The following is a 19357-nucleotide window of genomic DNA, read 5'->3' on the forward strand; positions in this document are numbered from 1 at the left end:
TACCGTACCTTCCCAATAAGTAACCTGACCCCCAAACCCCATATTTGGTTTCTTACAGACTGTCTTTTCCAAACAAGGAATTACACTTAGAGTTTTTTTTCTTATTTTGTTTACTCTTTAAAAATAAAATAAAAATAAGTGGCAACTCAAGTCATTTTCTAAACAATAAATCATTTTTCAAATAAAAAGCGAGTTCGCCAACAAATGGAAGCACATGAGCCGAAATGCGAGGTCCACAATAATAATATTTGATGATGTCTAATTTGCAAGTTAGAACAAACAAAAAATACTAATATTTTATGAGGTGTTTAAAAATTATTTAATATATACGAGAAATAATATAAGTTTGAAATAAATAATAATATTTATTATATATTATGTAAGTTTCCAATGTACTTAAAAAATATTTATTATATATTATGTAAGTTTGAAAAAAAGAATAATATTTTACGAGGTATTTAAGAGTTATTTACTTGAAAAATGCGTTTAATAATAATCATTTTTAGCCATTTATCTTTCATCTTCAATTTGATGGAGAAAAATGATTAAGAAATTATTCAACTTAGTCCCACTAATAAATAGGTGAGAGAATGGTGAAATAGCTAAAAAAAAAAGAATGAAAAATATGGGATGACCGGTTAACTTTTTCATTTAATAGTCAAGGATATTTAAGGGATTTTTTAAAAACAATATCTTCTAGTTTTACTATTTCATTGGTTTTTAAGTTTAATTATTAGTGATAGAAGTATCTTACCTCATTTACCAAGTCTAAGGGGGTGAAAACACAATTTTACCTTTCTATTTGGCATTTGCTCTTCGAGTACTTTGGTGAAATCATTGAAGTATGGTAGTTTTTACAAGTAAATGGCACTCAACAGTAAAAATTAATAGGCGGTAGATATACGGCATCTTCCTTAATAAAGAGCGGCACTAGGCTGATTTGCGTGGCCAAGATCCACCGTTCCTCAGCTTCTTACGACGATGGAGTTGCCTGATTTTGTTCTGATGGCAGCTAGTATCGTAGGCTTCATTGCTATCTGTAAACCCCTCGTCGGTCTTGTGAAATGGGTGTGGGCGATGTTCTTAAGGCCTCCAAAGAATCTGAAAGAATATGGCTCGTGGGCTCTCGTCACTGGCTCCACTGATGGGATAGGCAAAGCCATGGCGTTTGAATTGGCATCAAAGGGTCTTAGCTTGGTGCTAGTGGGTCGAAACCCTTCTAAACTCAAAGCTGTGTCGAGTGAGATACGGGAAAGGCATGGTGAGCAAGTTGAAGTTAAAAGTATTGTCATCGACTTTGCAAAGTTCAGCGGGGAGGAGATAGCGGCATTTATAAAGGAAGGAATAGAAGGGATAGATGTCGGTGTTTTGATTAATAATGTGGGCTTGTCATACCCTTACGCTAGGTTCTTTCATGAGGTTGACTTGGAGTTGATGGGAAGTGTCATGAGAGTGAATATAGAAGGAGCAACTTGGGTCACCAGATCAGTGCTTCCAGGCATGCTTGAGAAGAAAAAAGGGGCAATTATCAACATTTGCTCGGGTTCTGTTCTGCTTCCATCTTACCCATTAGTCACCCTTTACGTTGCTGCCAAAGCGTAAGTTGCTTGAACTTTTACTGGGTTGAGTTGAATTTCTGTTTTGTCATGAAGTTGCTCAGTTTTCAACTTTTACCGGGTTGAGTTGAATAGGAATTTAATAGTTGCCTGCCTTCTTCAACTCTTGTGATTATGTGTTTTTTGGAGAGAAATGCAAGCTGGGAACCACGAAAACTGGTTTCCGGCCCATAACTTGTGGCAGAGCCTGGGGTCCCATGGTGATGCACACAATTTGGTTCACTTAGTCGATAGTATGAAAGTTCCACTATGAATTTCTGCTGTTTCTTACAGGTACATAGCAATGCTGTCAAAATCTCTTAATTTGGAGTATCAGCAATATGGAATCGCTGTTCAGTGCCAGGTATAACATTCTTCCTTTGACCAAAAAGGGGAAAGAAATGAAAACAGTTTGAATTTACAATAATATATATTATATTGTGAGATCCTAAGTTGGTTCGGTAGAAAAATCCATATGTAGATGCACTACTAAACTATATGAGTCCAGACCCAAAGGAGAAAAGAGGAACAGAATTTATATGGAATGGGGGGACCATTACAAATGGTGTTAGAGGTAGCCCTGGCCTGAACGCATGTTGGAATTTGTTCATTTGATCATGCCCTCATGTTGGAATTTATTCATTTGGTCATGCAAAGAGGTACCCATCCACTTAACTCTGCAATCTAATATATTACAACTACCATGGATATGGTAAAAATTTACTATTTATATAGGATAATTATGATATCTCACCTTAGTCGAGGTAAAAAAATTTTATATAGGATAATTATAATATCTCACATTAGTCGAGATAAAAAGTTTATATCAGTTTATATATCATGGATTAGTATAAAAACATATTTGACAATAGTTATAGGAAGCCTTTTTAGTATTTTTAATACTTGAAATTTTTTATCATTTAAGTGTCAGAAATATTATAAACGTTTTTTAAAATCACTCCTAAATATATTCTAATTCTACAATCTAATATAATACAATATAGATATGATATAAATTTATTATCTATATAGGAATAATTATAATATTTCACATTAGTTGAAGAGATAAGTTTATATTATAAATGCATTTTAAAATTATGTGGTCCTAAGTGGGTGGTGTAAGTGTCACCAGGTCAAAAACTTTAAAAACCCATTATTTATTTTAATAAAAATTATATTAACACCTTCCAAAGTTATAGATATATTACAACATGGCTTTTATACATATTCTTGTACCACCTCTTTAACCACATTTAGCAATGTATATTATTGACTATTAATTAATTACGATGTCATTGCTAAAAAATTTGCAAAAATGCCTAAAATACCTTTTAAGCTTGTTAATTAATCTTCATTAAAAAAAAATTACTATTTTTTTTATAAAAAAAACTAATTATTCTAATAATTTTTTTAAAAAAAAACAGTCTTAAAATTAATTATTATTAATTTAATTTAATAAAAAAAATGTCTTCAAAATTTCATCTTATCTTCATCTAGTTCATTAATCATACTTTATTTTTTCATTCTTTAAATGTAAAATATTTTATTTTATTAAAAACCACTAATCCAAAATAAACATAAAGTATATAAACATCAAATAATTATTAATTGATATAGAATTATTACTAATCACATTTGAATCATTCTTCTTTTATCTTTTTGTATTCCAATTTATACAAAAAATCAAATAAACCTTCCCATACAACCCTAACCCTAAAAATCATTTATCTTTTTACCTTAAAAACCCACAATACATTATCATCAATCCTTATCTTCTTCACTCTCAAATAACCCAACAAATTCTAACCCGAGACCCTTCTCTTTTTTCATCTTAAAAACCCAATAAACCCTAATATTAGCATCGTGAAATTTAAAAATTTTCCCCAAATTTCATCCTTCTATAGTACACTACAATATCTTAACAAACTTCATGATATATCAAAAGATTTAAAGTGGTGTTTGTGTTTTAGTTAAATAAAAAAAATCAAAATATTTTGACTTTTTTTATTGAATTAAGAGTAACCTCTTAATATCAACCAATATAATTACAGTAAATTTATTATTAATAGATTTAATTTAGTTATATTGGTTGATATCAACTAGTTATTAACTGAATAGAAAAGTTTAAATATTTTAACTTTTTTTGTTCAATGTAAAAACAAGCACCACCATGCTAGTAGATTAACAAGCTTGAATCTTCACAATGGTTGCACACATATTATTCTACTGGATTTACTCTTTTTTTTTTTTTACCTTCCCCCTTATCCCTCTGATTCTAGATTTTATATTAAGTTTAATGTTTCCATCTTGTGAGCTTTCAGTTTCCATTATTTGTGGCAACAAAGATGATATTCACAAAGAGGTCTTCCTTCTTCGTTCCATCGCCAGAGACATTCAGCAAGGCAAGCATACGGTGGTTTGGATATGAGCATGTATGCGTGCCCTATTGGCCACATTGTGTGCAGTGGTGCCTTCTACGTCTACTACCAAATGCATTATGGGATTGGTGTGTCCTGCGACACTTTCTTGGGGTGCGAAAGAGAGGACTGGTGAATGCCTACAAGAAAAATGGGGTGAATCAAAAGAACCCATGAGTTGTGTGCATCCCTCCTTTAAACCAGCTGCATTTGAATTGATTTCTGTGTTGATCATATGAAAACAAACTACTAGAATGTTTTTTTCTATTTTTTTAATTCATCTGACAATTTCCCTTTTGTTTTTTAAATGTTCTTTTATAAACTTTAAAACTCCTTTAGTAATGATTTTGGTTTGGTTGTTTGGTTTGATACATTGAATATTTTTCTTTCCTGTTTTAACTGAAGTGTAGAAGTACTTAATTTATTGAAAGATAATGAGACTGCTTCAACAATTGTTAAAATATTGAATTTTGTTAAAAAGAAATATAATTTATAACTAAATAAATATTATAAATATTTATAATTTATTTTTATAAAAAATAATATTTTATATATATTAAAAAAATTATTTAATATTATATATAATTGGGGTAAAGTATGACGGACCGAATTAGTCTTGTGTTTTAAAATAATTTTTAAATCGGATTAAATTTATCATAATCCTTTCCATTAAAGAGGTGGTGTGGGTACTCAAAAAAATCCAATTCATTACCATTGCTAGAAATTAAGGTATTGTTTGTTTAGATTATTATTATTATTATTTAAAAATATATATAAATTAAGTCTAAAAATATGTTTGGATAATTTCCTTTTAGAAAATGTAAAAAGAGAAAACATTAATTTGGTATTTTCAAAAGTTTTTAAGAAAAGTAAAAACTATTTATAAAAAAAAAATTAAACAAACAAAGATGAGAATAAAATTACATGAAAGACTTTATCATAATATAAAAGGAATATAAGTATTATAAAAATAAAATAAATATTAATATAAATAAAACGTAATATATAATCAAACATTATGTTCGAATTTGTTGCCTGCCCTATTTTATTCAATGATAAAATTTCATCAAACTTCAAATGTCAACCTTTAAATTGAATTTGTCACCTTAATATCTTAAAAAGAAAATACTTTTAACAATGTGAAAGTTTTAGAGGTTGAATATAATAGTATGTAATTGATAAAAATAAGTCTTAACCTTAAAGATTAAGAAAATGAAAATAAATTTAACTTGTGAAAAACGAAGAGACACACTTATGTACTGGATTATTGAATAATTTGATAAATTCAAATAAGTCTTCAGGTGAAAAAAGAGGTCTAGGATATTTTGATAATTCCTATTATCAAATCATTTAATAGGGTTATGTACACATATTTGTTTTATTATAGGAATGATCACACTAATGATTAATGATATATGTTACATTAGGAAGTTAAGAATTTAATAGGTAAATGAACAGGCTTATGATGGAGTTTAAAACATTAAGAGACAAAATGGAATATTTAATAGAAAAATAAATAAAAAATACTTTATAGGTTTCAAAAGCTCTAAACAAGCTGAGGGTAGAATGAATATTTATGATTCCTATATTAGTATTTGAAATTCACCATTTAAAGTCTTTAAAACTAAACAAATTTGGATTAGAAATGATGACTTAGCAACACTTCAAGTTAAAGGTCTAGTTTACTCTAATTTTATTCTTTTAAATTCTCTTAAACTATGTTTGGTTGTCTAGAAAACTTAAGAAAAAGTAAACATAGTATTAGGATTTCATCTTCCAAAAAATCTTTAACACTTTCTTTTTTTAATAGCCCATAAAAAGAAATGTGAAAATTTCCCCTTGAAGTCATCACGAATTGGAAGAATGACTCAAGGTGCTGCTTTTAACTTTTAGAACATGGCAGCCATGCTTGACCAAGTCCACTTGTTGTTAACTTCTGCAACTTTAGTTCAATGCAATTCTTTATTTTAGCAAGTCATGTATTTAAGTTCGCTAGTAAGTTGAGGTTGCAAATTTCATTTCTTTCATTCTTTCCTATTTTTGCTCAAAGCATTAAAGTATAAGATATTGTATTTAAACATCAAAAGTAGGCATCAATCAATTATTTTACAACTTAACGTTGTTTTATTTTAACTATTGCTTTAGAAAATTAATTGAAAGGGATTCAATTAACAATTAATAATAATAATACATGGATCTTGATATTAGGGGTGAAAATATTAGTTTTAATGTATTTATCGAATAACTTCATTTATAGATATGTAGGAAAGCACGATGAATATTTTGATACACAATATTGTTAGAGTAAAAATTAATCAAAATTTATAAAAATATTTTAAAAAAAATTAAAAATTATATAAAAAATAGTAATAATAATAATAATAATAATAATACATATATTATAATTGAGATATGAAGAAATTGACATATGAATGATATAATTGATGATATTTTATAATTATCATAATAGGTAATATTTGAAAATATATTTAATAAAAATGATAATTTATTTAGTTTATAATATATGTATAATTATTATATTTGTATTTAATTTATGATTTTTTTTTTAAATCAGAAAGACCAGATACAGTGGATATATCTCCTTGGATTTTGTGTGGGGTCCACCTATACTTGAAATATGGAGGATATGTAGTAAGAATCTGAAGGAAAAATATTATAACATTTGATATTTAAAATTTTAGCTTAGTAAGATTAAAACCCATTTCCGGATAGATATATGGACTACATAGTCCTCAATAAATTCTTTTTTTTTTTTCCAAATATTTATGGGACTTACTATTTAATTTCACACCCTCCCAGTGCTATATGCGGGGAATTCCGTACAGACGATGTTTGTCTGTTATTTAATTCCGAGAGAATTGTATTTTGGGCCCAAAAATTAACATTTGGTCCATATATCATGCATATTTAAGCCCAAGACCCAAACAAAATATGAAAATTAAGATAAAGAATATTGTGTTTCATTAATCCCTAAAATACCCTTAACCCTTTGTGGACCCCGTATTTCGGCTCAATGCGTTTCCCACTCGATGGCGAAACTCGATTTTTATTTCGAAAAATGATTTTATTGATTAAGAAAAATAACTTGGAGTTGCCACTTATTTTTGTTTTATTTTTAAAAGGGTAAACAAAATAAGAAAGAAAAACCCTAAGTGTGACTCCTTATTTTGGAAAAGGCGGTCTGCGAAAAACCGGATCGGGTTCGGGGGTCAGGTTACTTATCGGGAAGGTACGGTAAAAACCGTAGCACCCCTTTAAGTCCCTAAAGTCGGGTCTCTACTAATAAAATGAAGCAATTATGGCAATTGATGAGGGAATCAATAAATATCTTGAATGATCATGCACACATAAAAGTCGAGACATGCATAAATAACGATTAGAGGAAAATGGGTACATACCTGGGTAACGAGCCACCATCCGCTATCAATAGAGAGGGTTAGTGCACAATTTAGGAATAATCGCATGTATGTTAGAGAGTAGGGTAAATCAATCATGTATGATAATCAAAGTAAATAATCAGTCAATTAATCGATCAATCACATATGTGGGGCCCCCACCAAAGCCCGATTTATTTTGCATGAATTAATATCACAAATTCCATTATTTTAGAATTATGAAAAATTCATTCTTGCTTATATAAAATCAAGGAAGATAGAAAATTATTTGAAAACCAGAGTGGAATTAAAATTGTTCGAAAGAAAATTGAATTTTTGAAATTTATTGGAAAATTGGAGTCTTGGGAATTAAATTTAAGAATTGGAATTTAGGGGGTTAAATTTGAAGGAAATTAGAACTTTGGAATTCGAAAATTAGGTTCAGAAATTGGGGTTTTGAAAAAATGTTGAAAAATGAAATTTTAAAAATAAATAAATAAAATAGATAAAATAATAATGACTAAATAAATTGATGTGAGAATTAAAATTTCAGAAATTGGAATTTAATTTAGAAAATAGAATTTTGAAAGATTATTTAAAGATTGAATTTTTTTATAAAAAAGAATACGCCCAAAGTCGGAGTTTTGAATAACTAAAAAAAAAACGGAATGAAAAAAAAAAATAAAAATTTGAAAACTAAAACTTTAAGAGTCTTGATTATGACATATAGGATAATAAAATAAAATAAAAGGAATGGGGCATGCAAAAGTGGCCGTGTATGGGCTGCCCAACAACTTTCCTTGGAAAATCCCACTTAGAAAACCAATATATAAAAAAGTAATGCATGATAGGTTGACCTAGAAATATAACCTATTGTATATAGATCAACGTGTGGCTGGTGGCATTCTTCTCACCTTTCTTTTCAAAGCCATAGGCAATGGCAGAGCCCATTGAAAATACACATTCCATCAATGCCAGCAATAATGTCTTTCCGAAATGTGGAATTTTAGCAAACGAACACCATGGTGCTCCGTTTTGGGTGTAGCGCATGCAAAGGTTCTCAAGCTGGTGTAGGGATGTGTCTCCATTATCAGTAAGAAAATGAGTTTAGTGGGTGTTGGGAGATGAAGACTTAGAGAGAGAAAGGGAATTGGTGGTGCAGTTAGGGAAGGTGGTGAGGTGAAGGTGCTGCAACGGGTATGATCATTGAAGGAAACGGGCATGATGAGTGGAATGGGCAGCCAGCAATGGGTACCGTGGGCATGAAAGAGGGTAAGATGGGTATGGAGGTTGAAAATGGAGCTGGGTGGAGGTGGCCTTGTGCATGGGGCTTCATGCATGCAAGTATGAAATGGATGTGGTGGTTAGGGAGAGAGAAAAGGTGGTGACGGGTTCATGGGGCTTGCTTCACAGGTGGGTTTTCTGGATGGACTTTCATCCAAGGATGCAACCAGCCAGTCATAACAGCATTATTGAGGTGCTTCGATGCATTGGACTCTGCCCCTGGAACCTTCAGTCATGGCGTTTTCAAGCAAGAAACCCACAATTCTCTCCAAGCTCATTTGCCCTCCGGATGATCTGGGAGAGCTCCCCTCTAGCAGAAATGAACAAAAAGGCTTCTGAGTTTCTCCTCTCCTCTGTTTCTCTCCCTCCTCATGCTAACGAACAACTCCCTCTCTCACAGTCCGTATAACGAACAAGATCCAGGAACAGAGGTGGCCTCAACAATGAAAAATGCATGAAAACAAAGCATAGAAGAAAGCAAATAGAAAGGTTCTCAAAGGAGGTTTCACATCATGAATCATCAGTGAACCTTCTTATTAGGTGAGAAAAACAGCATCAAATGCAAATATTGGAGGGGTTCTCAGGCATTTCACAATCACAATAGAAACAGAGCATATTAAGATTGACGATGGCAAGCATGAATTCAAGGTTGTATCTCAACAAGCAACAATCCACCCCAAGCAAAACAAAAGATATCCAAAATATCAACAAGAAAATGCAGAGGGATAGCTAGGATCCGAATCTAACAATAGCCTGTTGCATTCATACATGAGGAGGTCTTTTCCAGCAAGACCAGCAGTACTCCAAGCTTTTCTCCAGAAAATCCGTCCGCTACCCTGCTTTTTTTTTTTTTTTTTTCCCCAGCTTCCTCTCCCCCTGGTCTCTATCTCCTTCCTCTTCTTTGACAAGCCATCACCAGCTCTGCTGTTCACCCATCAACAGCATGGCTTCCTTCATCAGCAGCATGGCGTCTCTTGCAGCTGGTCCCACGCATGGAGAGGGGTCCCCCCCACACCTCTCGGGTGCTGCTAGTTCCTCTAATATATATATATATATATATATATATATATATATATATATATATATATATATAAACTAAATACCCCTTGGCTCTTCAAAGGGGTCTACACCCTTACATAGACACGAGTGACTGTGAAATTCAATTTTTTTTTGTGTTTTTTTCCTTTTTCTATTTCCTATCAAGTATTACTCATTTCTAACTTTTTTTTTCTTTTTCTTCCAATCTATATTTCTATTTTATGTCAAATAAAAAGTAATAATATTTTTTTGTTTTTCATTTTTAAAGATATTGAATCTTTTTGCTCTTATTATAAGCAATAATAAAAAGTTTGGGATTTTTCATCCAAATATTTTTTATCTTTTTTTATTTATCTTTTAGTCTATTTTTCATTTTTTATTTTAAATTTATATTACCCTTTCATTTATATTTTTCTCTTATTTTTAATTATTTTTTATATTATCTACATTATATATATATATATATATATATATATATATATATATATATATATATATATATATATATATATATATATATATATATAATGTTTTTATTTTAAATTTTTTAAAAAGATAAATTTATTGAAAAAAATAACTAAGATATGAAGTTCTAATATTATATTAATAATTTTTCTTCTCTAGATAGACTAATGCAAAGTATTTTGACTCAAAATAAGAAAATTGTCAATACAATTTTTTAATTAAAGTTTAGAAATTAAATTTCAAATAAAATATATTATATAAAATTTTATCTAAAAATTATTGAAAATAATATTTAATTTTTTTATTGACTTTCAAACTTATCTAATTTTTTACTTGAAAGGTAATAGAATATGTTTACAAAAAAAAAAAAAAATAGTTTTTCATTTTTTAAATAAATGAGTATAAATATATTAAAAAAAATTAAAGATAACCTTAGTAAAAAATTTGATAAATATGATTATAATTTTAAATATAGATTCATTTGGATAAAATTTCACAAAAGAAAAAAAAATAATGGAAAGAAAGAACATTGCTAAAACTACAAAAACAAAATATGTAATTACAAAATTTTAATGATGAAATTTAAAAATAAAATTCGAAATAATTCTTAAATGAGAGAATTTGAGTGGGGAAAAAAAAATCTTTGAGTGGAAAAAAAATTGGAAAGTTTTTCAAAATAACTTGAAATCCTTAACAAAAAGTAGTCTTGTACACCTTTGTACAATTAGTAAATTTGTCTTGTACGGTTTTTAGCATATGAAATTGGGCAGTTGTGGGTTTTTTAGCATATACGTGTTTAATATACAACAAATATTGTTCTTTATTATATAAAATATGTCTCAATTGATTATAATTTTTAGTTTTCAATGAAAATCCAAATATGTTTATAAATACCCAAACAAGCATGAAACAATTAAGAAAATTTTTTCTTTTGTCATGTCAAACAAGTCTCAACAACAAAATTAAAGTGCAAACCTTTCAATGAAAATCAATAATAATCATATCAAACAACCCGCCCGAAAAATAAATTAAAAATAAAAACACATCTTCAATATGACCAAAATAATATAAAAAAATTCAAAAAAAAATTTAAATAACATTTTACACAAAAAAATGTAATTTCTTTCTCAAAACCTCCTTCAATATTTCAGATCTAATACTTTACATCTACATTGTTAAAATTATTAACATTTCATTCCTTCAATCCAAATTTTAAATTATTTATTTATTTATTTATTTATTTGCATAAACTGACGTATTTTTATTTTTTTTTTCATTTTTTTTTAAAATCATACCTTTAATGGATTTTTTGCTAGATTCACATAAAAATACAAACTTTGTGGAGACGGTTTCAGATCATAACCTGAAGTATTAGAGTTTTTTCCTCTTTCCCTTTTTTCTTCTTCAATACAGATATAAGGAAACCAATGAGACTAGAAGGCATTTTAATGTTTACCAAAGGAAAAAAGAATTTAGAGATGCGGTCTGTAAATTTCTGCACAGGAGCTTTAGCCATCTAGGCTGAGTTGTGGTTGGTTTGGGGGTCCCGTGACAGAGGTTGTGGTCAGTGGGATCATCCAGAACGTGCTAGCTGTGATAGCGTTGGGTGGGATCATCATTCTGACGTTTCCGACTATCCATATTGATATGAGTCCTTGTGGGGCCAAGCTACAGTTGGGTTAATTTTTATTTTTTTTTTACTGTTGCTTTTCACTTATTAAAGGTAGTCTTGACATTTAAACAAAATAAGACTTTTTGAAGAATTATCATAATTTCACCATACCCTTCAGAAGAATTATTATATATACACACCCTTCTTAATCATATTTTTCCCCAACCTACCCTAAAGTGTAATTCTCCCCATTTTAAAGCACCAAACTTACCATATTAACTGTGCCAAATGTTTTAAAATTCAACAAAGAGAATATCAAACTTTAAAAATCTAAAAATTATGATATCTCTAGGGCATTTTTTTTTAGAAAACGTTATTTGTTTTTCCAAAGGTAACTTATAGTTGGATTCAAATTTAAAATTATTTTTTGAATTATCATATTTTAAAAATTATTTTTTTTGAAATTACTATTTAAAATCCCCAGCTTAATTCAATTTCACAATATTCCAATTGGAAGGGGGATCGAAGACATTTCTTGAAGCCCTCTAAGATTGGGTTAGCGCTACGTGTCGTGATTTATTCATGTGCGGTTTAATGCGGCTGTTTGTAGCTCATCTACTTCAACCACTACCTTACCCCATTATCTCACGCATTTATGTTCTGTTTACTACAACCGTTCTCCTTCACTGTCCACAGTCGTCACTGTTCTTTTGGTGTTGTTCCCCCCTAAACCCATTTGTTTAGCTACCTTCACCCAACTCGCATGCTGTAGGATCTTTCTAGATCACGTTAATTGGCCTGTGTCTACAAAAACCCACTCGGAGATCCATTTTATTACACACCCAGATCTAGGGGAAATCAATACTCTGCTGTTTGGGGACATGGAACTTTGTTTCATGGAAAAGCTGCAAACTCAGCCACTCTGGGTTATTGTGCTCTTTGCTGTGGGATGTTTATCGGTTTTGAAATCTTTCCTAGCTATCCTCAATGGGGTCTACGTTTGTTTTCTCAGACCGGGCAAGAATCTCAAGAAATACGGGTCGTGGGCACTCGTGACTGCTCCCACGGACGGTATCGGAAAGGGTTTTGCCTTTGAATTGGCTCGAAAAGGGCTTAATCTGGTATTGGTGGGTCGGAATCCGGATAAGTTGAAGGATGTGTCCGATGCGATTCAATCCAAATATGGGAAGACCCAGATCAAGGCTGTTGTGGTTGATTTTGCTGGTGATCTTTCCGAGGGTGTTCTGAAGATTCGAGAAGCTATTGAAGGACTGGATGTTGGGGTTTTGATCAATAATGTGGGGGTTTCATATCCATATGCCAGGTTTTTTCATGAAGTGGATGATGAGCTATTGAAGAATTTGATTAAAGTGAATGTCGAGGGCACCACGAAGGTCACACATGCTGTTCTTCCAGGGATGCTCAAGAGGAAGAAGGGTGCAATTGTCAATATTGGTTCAGGTGCTGCTATTGTGATTCCTTCAGATCCTCTTTATGCTGTTTATGCGGCCACAAAAGCGTAAGCACTACTTCTGTATGATTTCTGATTCCCATTTAGATTTTAACTGACTTGCTTCTGCGAGGTTTTAATAATATTGATTCTATTATTTTTAAATGCTGAAAGTATATTTTCATTGAGCTTGTTTTCAGGTATATTGATCAATTCTCAAGGTGCCTCTATGTTGAATATAAGAATAGCGGGATTGATGTGCAGTGTCAGGTATTCTATCCACATCTCAGATCATTTTTGCATTGTCTTTATATTCCTAATGTATTTCATGATTTCTTCTCTAGTGTTATGATTTTGAGCTTCACTTTTTCTATGTTCAACTTGACTGCCTTTATCTTATTGGTGGTTGCATTTTCTTATTCTTTTGGTGCTAAATAAACATGTGGGTTGAAAGAAAATAGTAGGGGAAGTTTCATACCTTGGATTGTGTCTGGCTATAGTGGCATCTCTGCTTAAACCTTGTTTAGTTTAAGAATTATACTTACAGTTGCCCATTTACAGGAAATCACAAACCACCTAAAGAAAGGGAATGATAGGAATTGAACTTTTGTTCCCTGCTTGAGGATGGTGATCATGATTGATGAACATATGCCTTTGGTTGATTTTATAGATGGTTTCCCATCTTTTTTGTTTTTCCTTCTGGTGCTCACTGTATGCATCCAGTGTACTCTTGTGTGCTAGTTGCGCTCTTTAATACATTCTCTTATTTATCAAAAAAAAAAAGAAAAAAAAAAAAGGAAGACACCGTAAGCATCAGACATGGTCCTTTGTTTCCCAACATACTCTTCCTTGTGCTAATGAGGCCACTTACTTTATTCAGTCTGGTTTGCCTATAGAATTATGTGTTAGAGTTCATATTCCCTTCTTTTCTTTTTCAAAAGCTAATGTTCTATTTGATAAACAACAAGTATCAGATTGTACAGTGTGGCTTTTGAGTTTTGATGTTGGGGAAAACACATAGAATGTCCTTGTGCATTCTATAACTTGCTCATATTTTAAGTTTAATTCAGTGTTATCAGTGTCAGACGCCCTGCTGCAAGCGTACCTGTCATGGTTGGTAGACAGCTATTTTTATTTTCTGCATTCCTATATATTAGATGAGCTGATCCACTGAGAATATGGCATGGTGACAACCAATCAGACCTATTAAGCTATTGACAAAATGAACTTTATACAGTTTTGGATGCACAGCTCTAATCAAAATGCAAGGGGAAAACCGTGTCTATTAATCAGAATTCAATCATATGTTTCTGTCTCTGCCACTCCGAGCCCACCCTTCAAAACCCTATTTTGTTTATGAGTTTAGAGCAATAATTTATCCTCCTTTTTAATGACATTGTTTCCCTTTCTTGCATCTATCTAGTTTTCAAACATTCTTCTGTTTCTTCCATTGGAAAGTTTTAAATAATCTTTTGGCAGGTGGAATAATTATATGATGACATCCTAGATGATGATGTCAGTTGAGTGAGAAGTCTGGAAACAGAATACAATTTGAAATGGACCCATTTGTAAGAGTCTAGTGGTTGGCCCCTGTAGCACTAGCTAGAAAGTCCGGTACTGTGCAAAGTGAAGGCTCTATAATTAGAGAGAAAGACCAATATGGATGTGAGTTATGTCAGTGGACAAAAACTCAATAGACTATTGTTTTGAAAATAGCAGGTTCTTATACAGAGTATAGCCATTGCAGCCAAACCCAAAAAATTGGAATAGATGTTAGTTGAATTGTAAGTCAAAACATCATCCCCTGCCTGCCTACCTGATTTTAGTTGCCATCCAGACCCTTATTTCTGATCTTACCAGCCATAAACAATTTGAGTTTCCCTTTATCAAGATAGAGGGAGGTTTGGTGTTAATAGGATGATTTTTTAGCCTTTGATATGAATTACATAACAAATATTTGTTTTGTTCAAATCTATTTGAATGTTGATCACCTATGCATTTGTATGTATGTTGGTAAATTAGTGTGTTTGTATATAATATAATGAGAACTTTCTGCAAAGAAAATACATTTGCCTTGGTTTCTGTTCTCTGATCTGATAATGGGCTGTTGGATGCAGGTTCCACTGTATGTGGCCACTAAGATGGCATCAATCAGGAGATCTTCCTTCTTAGTTCCCTCATCAGATGGCTATGCCCGTGCAGCCATGCGCTGGATAGGGTATGAACCACGCTGCACTCCTTATTGGCCCCATGTCCTTATCTGGGGTCTGGCATGCCAATTACCAGAGTGTGCTATTGATGCGTGGCGCCTGGGATTCAACCTTAAGATTAGAAAGAGGGGACAACTCAAAGGGTCTAGGAAGCAGGAGTAGACTATTCCTTGTTTCATGCAAAAATAGAGAAAAAGTGTTACTGCTCTTTGTGCTGTTGAGATGGGGTGATGGGCTGCCGGATCACTAACAGATAAGCAGTTCTTGCTGGATTAAGCTTGAGCATGCAGACTTTATGCTCAGAATTCTGTTATCACTTATTTCATTTAATTTATGGTCTTTTGATAGTTATGCAAACTTCGTGTTCTTTGAATTGTTTATTATCAACAGGGCATCTAGAAAAAGACTTCTATTTCTAGGGTCTGTTGAGAATTGGGAGAGAATGTCTGGTTGTCAAGGTAGAACTTGCTTTTAGAAGGATGTTGCTTTTGTTGTTTGTGTCGCCTGCTGTTATTTTTTACACAGGACTTCTCTAATTTCATCCTTTTAGTATTAGAGTAATACTTTGGTGTGCTTCAGTGGATACTAGATGTATCATATGAGCAATCAAACTAATAAATGTTGGTGCACCTCTATTTTTTCCTTTTTTTTTCTTGAGTATTGGTTCTGGATTTAAATGTATTAAACATACAGTAGAATGGAGTTTGCTGCTGAGGTAAGGTGAAAGGCTTCTGGCCCTGTAAAGTTCAAAATCTACGCAAACAATTGTATTAGCCTACTAGCCACATTTGCCTCCTGGTCTCCTTGATGTGGCTTTCTTTCCACGAAGATGAAATATGGGTGGGTAGATGACCTGATTAGGTTAATGAATTTTGAGTAAATTTGGGTGGTTGGATGACTTTTGCTGCACCAAAATCCTTGGAAGCCGACCTTAATGCCATGTTTGATGAGGGAATGAAAAGTGAGAATGAACATCTTTTTTTAAATTTGAAATGATGAGATTCAATTCTGCTCATGATGGTTTGATTATTCATTTCCATAGGCAAGACTAGCCAGAAAGGTAGTACCAAAGAAGGATCATTTGGCATAGGTAGCGAGCCCCTACTAGGGCTGGTGGTTGGCTCGGAGAACTCCATAGTTGATTGTCAAGGATTCCTTCTTTACTTCTAATTCTTATGCATCCTCGGTATGACCACCGGACTTGCCCGGTGCCGCCCTTTTTGATGATACACCTTGTGGTCTCCTATCCATTGATGGTTGTATCCATTTTCATCTTGATGTTGCAGCAAGCTTTAAATTCCATCTCCACCTTGTAAGGTGGTATTCCATTCCAAGTAGAGGGTCAGTTGTTAGAGGCTCTCACAGGAAGGGAGATGGTAACCCAATTAAAGACAGGTGGCTATTGAAAACAAAGAAGAGTAAGAGTATGACAATATGGATTATAAAGCCAAACTAAATATGAACCAAGAGCTTTACATTTTTTTTTTTTGGGAACATTTTTTTAAAAATAGCTTTTAGTAAAAATAGTTCTTTTTTATTTTCATAAACAAATTGAAAACTTAAATATAAAAATCAATTTATTCTTCACAAAGGTATATCAGGAAACTTTTACATGTTTATGTACCATATGTAACTTTATAAAGTATTTTTTTAATTGTTGTCTAAAATATTTTTAAAAATTATTAAAAATAATTAAAACTTGTTTTAAAAAATAATTTATTTTAAAATAAATTCTAAAAAAATGTTGTAATTATGTTTTTGAATTAGAAAACTATTAATTATTTTTAAAATAATATTAAATATTGATTCTTTTTTCGTTATTTGGTTAAATAGCTAAAAATTAACCTCTTTTTTTCAAAAGTAATCCCGTTCTTAAAAAATACAAAGAACAATCCCTAGTTATGAGAATAAGGAATGAAAATGAATATTTTATTTTTATTTTTATTTCTTCTTTAATAAGAAAGAATTTGATGATTCCAGTTCTTTTATTTGAATACATATAGAAACATAAGATTAAAATGATTGTTTGTTTTCATTTCAATGTTAAATAACAATGAGAATGAGAAACAAAAATAAATAAATAAATTGACAATAATATATATACAAATAGTTTAAAATAACTTTTTATTTTCATTTAAAAAAAATATTTGAAAGATTTTTTTTACTAAAGAATAAAAACCTATTTAGATGTGTGATTTAAAAAAAAAATTATTTTTAAAAAATTAATATCATTGTTTAGTTGTTATTATGGAGAAACAATTTTTACAAAAAAAGCTGTAAGTTTAATAGTTTTTAAATATAATTTCAAACTAAAAAAATGTATTTAATGACTATAAAAATAGAAATAATTAATGTTTTATATCCTTTAATGAATCTCTAATTTTTAAAGATACTTTGAAAAAAAAAAACTCACTAATTAATTAAATTAATAAAATTAGAATATTATGTTCGTATGGATTAAATATTGCATGTAATGAAAATTTTAGTTCATTTATATCTTAAAAAATTAAACTTTATTTTTAAAAACTTCATTTCAAATAAAATAGTATTAACAATTATTAATTTTAAATTATTATTATTTATTTTTAACAAAATAAATCAATTATGCTTTATAAGTTGTTAATTAATCTATGTTTTTATAATATTTAAAAAAAATTAAATTTATGATTTTATTATAATATTACTATTCATATGTTATTAAAAATTACTCATTTTTTAATTTATTTTTATTACAAATTTATTTTTATTTTTAATAAGACTTGAATTAAATGTAGTTCATATTATGTAAATTGAATTATAATTTGCTTTTTATTTTTAAAAATAACTTATCCAAAAAAGTTTTTGGTTTTTAACTTTTGAAAATTATTTTTAAAAAATAACTTATATTACAGAATTACAATACCTCGTAATAGGAATGAATTGAAATCTTATTTATAAATGAAATCTCATTTCCTTTAAAATTATTATTAATTTCATTCCTATCATCATATTAATTATCCAAACACAAGGATAGATAAGAAAAAAAAAAAACTTTTTTATTTCCACACACTTTTTATTCTCATCATCTTTTCTTTTTATTCTACACATCTTTTTGCTTCTATTTAGGGTTAATGGAAATGACCAAAATAACTATAAATTGTAAAAATAACCCTCTCTTTAATTGTGTTCAAAGATTCGCCATTTAGATGCTTTTACCCTTCATATTTTGTTTCCTCCAAACATATTATTTTTCCCGCTTATTTTGATCATTTTATCTTTTGCCAACTAATATATATCTCAAACTCTATTTTTTTTTTTTTTTTTTTGCTTTTAATCTATCAAAGTCCCTTTCGCTATATGGACATCACCTTCCCATTTTTTATTTTTTTTTGTATTATATTTTGTTCACCATTTTCTTTATAATACATTTATATTTTTTGATCGCTTTTTTACAAAGCTTAATTTCTCCTTAAAGGTGTTCACTTGTGTTGGATGAAAGTTAAGTTTGGTTTACAAAAAACTTAAATAAAGTTAGATTCTAAGGATAATTTGAATTACTATAATTAAGTTTCATTTAAAGAAAAACTTAATCAAGGTAAATTTGTTTTTTATTTACAAAGAATTTGATTATAATGACTTAAATTATACTATAGTTAAGTTTTATTTAAAAAATAAATAAATGAAATTAAGTTTCTGTTTTATTTATAAGTCTTAATCAAAATTTCCATCTATTTTAATCTCAATCCCAACTACTAGAAACCCTAATAAAAAAAAATTAAAAAAAAAAAAATACTCAAGCGAAAATCCCCACAAAACACAAAAAATAAAAAATCTCCAACAAAAAAATAAAAACAAAAATCTCCAACAAAAAATAGCTATAAAAAAACCCTAACAAAAATTTTCATATAAGCT

General features: G+C 30.2%; 2 protein-coding genes across 2 annotated transcripts; both read left to right on the forward strand.

The window, feature by feature from the left end:
- Window positions 1–981: 981 nt before the first annotated feature.
- Window positions 982–4256, forward strand: LOC117925182 (very-long-chain 3-oxoacyl-CoA reductase 1-like). Its single transcript, XM_034844107.1, has 3 exons — window positions 982–1598; window positions 1890–1959; window positions 3917–4256. The coding sequence occupies exons 1-3, from the start codon at window positions 982–984 to the stop codon at window positions 4187–4189; spliced, it is 960 nt and encodes a 319-aa protein (XP_034699998.1). The 3' UTR covers window positions 4190–4256.
- An 8148-nt stretch (window positions 4257–12404) lies between these two features.
- On the forward strand, window positions 12405–16108 carry LOC117922605 (very-long-chain 3-oxoacyl-CoA reductase 1-like). Its single transcript, XM_034840768.1, has 3 exons — window positions 12405–13325; window positions 13457–13526; window positions 15374–16108. Exons 1-3 carry the CDS (start codon window positions 12688–12690, stop codon window positions 15626–15628), a joined length of 963 nt encoding a protein of 320 aa, XP_034696659.1. The 5' UTR covers window positions 12405–12687; the 3' UTR covers window positions 15629–16108.
- The last annotated feature ends 3249 nt before the right edge of the window (window positions 16109–19357 follow it).

This window comes from Vitis riparia, chromosome 1 (assembly GCF_004353265.1).
Source record: "Vitis riparia cultivar Riparia Gloire de Montpellier isolate 1030 chromosome 1, EGFV_Vit.rip_1.0, whole genome shotgun sequence".
NCBI lineage: Eukaryota > Viridiplantae > Streptophyta > Magnoliopsida > Vitales > Vitaceae > Vitis > Vitis riparia.

Excerpts from the sequence above, each read along its gene's own strand:
- LOC117925182 (XM_034844107.1), top strand. The coding sequence starts at position 982 with ATGGAGTTGCCTGATTTTGTTCTGATGGCAGCTAGTATCGTAGGCTTC. Across the intron at positions 1,599-1,889 it reads CTTTACGTTGCTGCCAAAGC|GTACATAGCAATGCTGTCAA; the intron begins GTAAGTTGCTTG and ends TGTTTCTTACAG. Across the intron at positions 1,960-3,916 it reads GAATCGCTGTTCAGTGCCAG|TTTCCATTATTTGTGGCAAC; the intron begins GTATAACATTCT and ends GTGAGCTTTCAG.
- LOC117922605 (XM_034840768.1), top strand. The coding sequence starts at position 12,688 with ATGGAACTTTGTTTCATGGAAAAGCTGCAAACTCAGCCACTCTGGGTT. Across the intron at positions 13,326-13,456 it reads GTTTATGCGGCCACAAAAGC|GTATATTGATCAATTCTCAA; the intron begins GTAAGCACTACT and ends GCTTGTTTTCAG. Across the intron at positions 13,527-15,373 it reads GGATTGATGTGCAGTGTCAG|GTTCCACTGTATGTGGCCAC; the intron begins GTATTCTATCCA and ends TGTTGGATGCAG.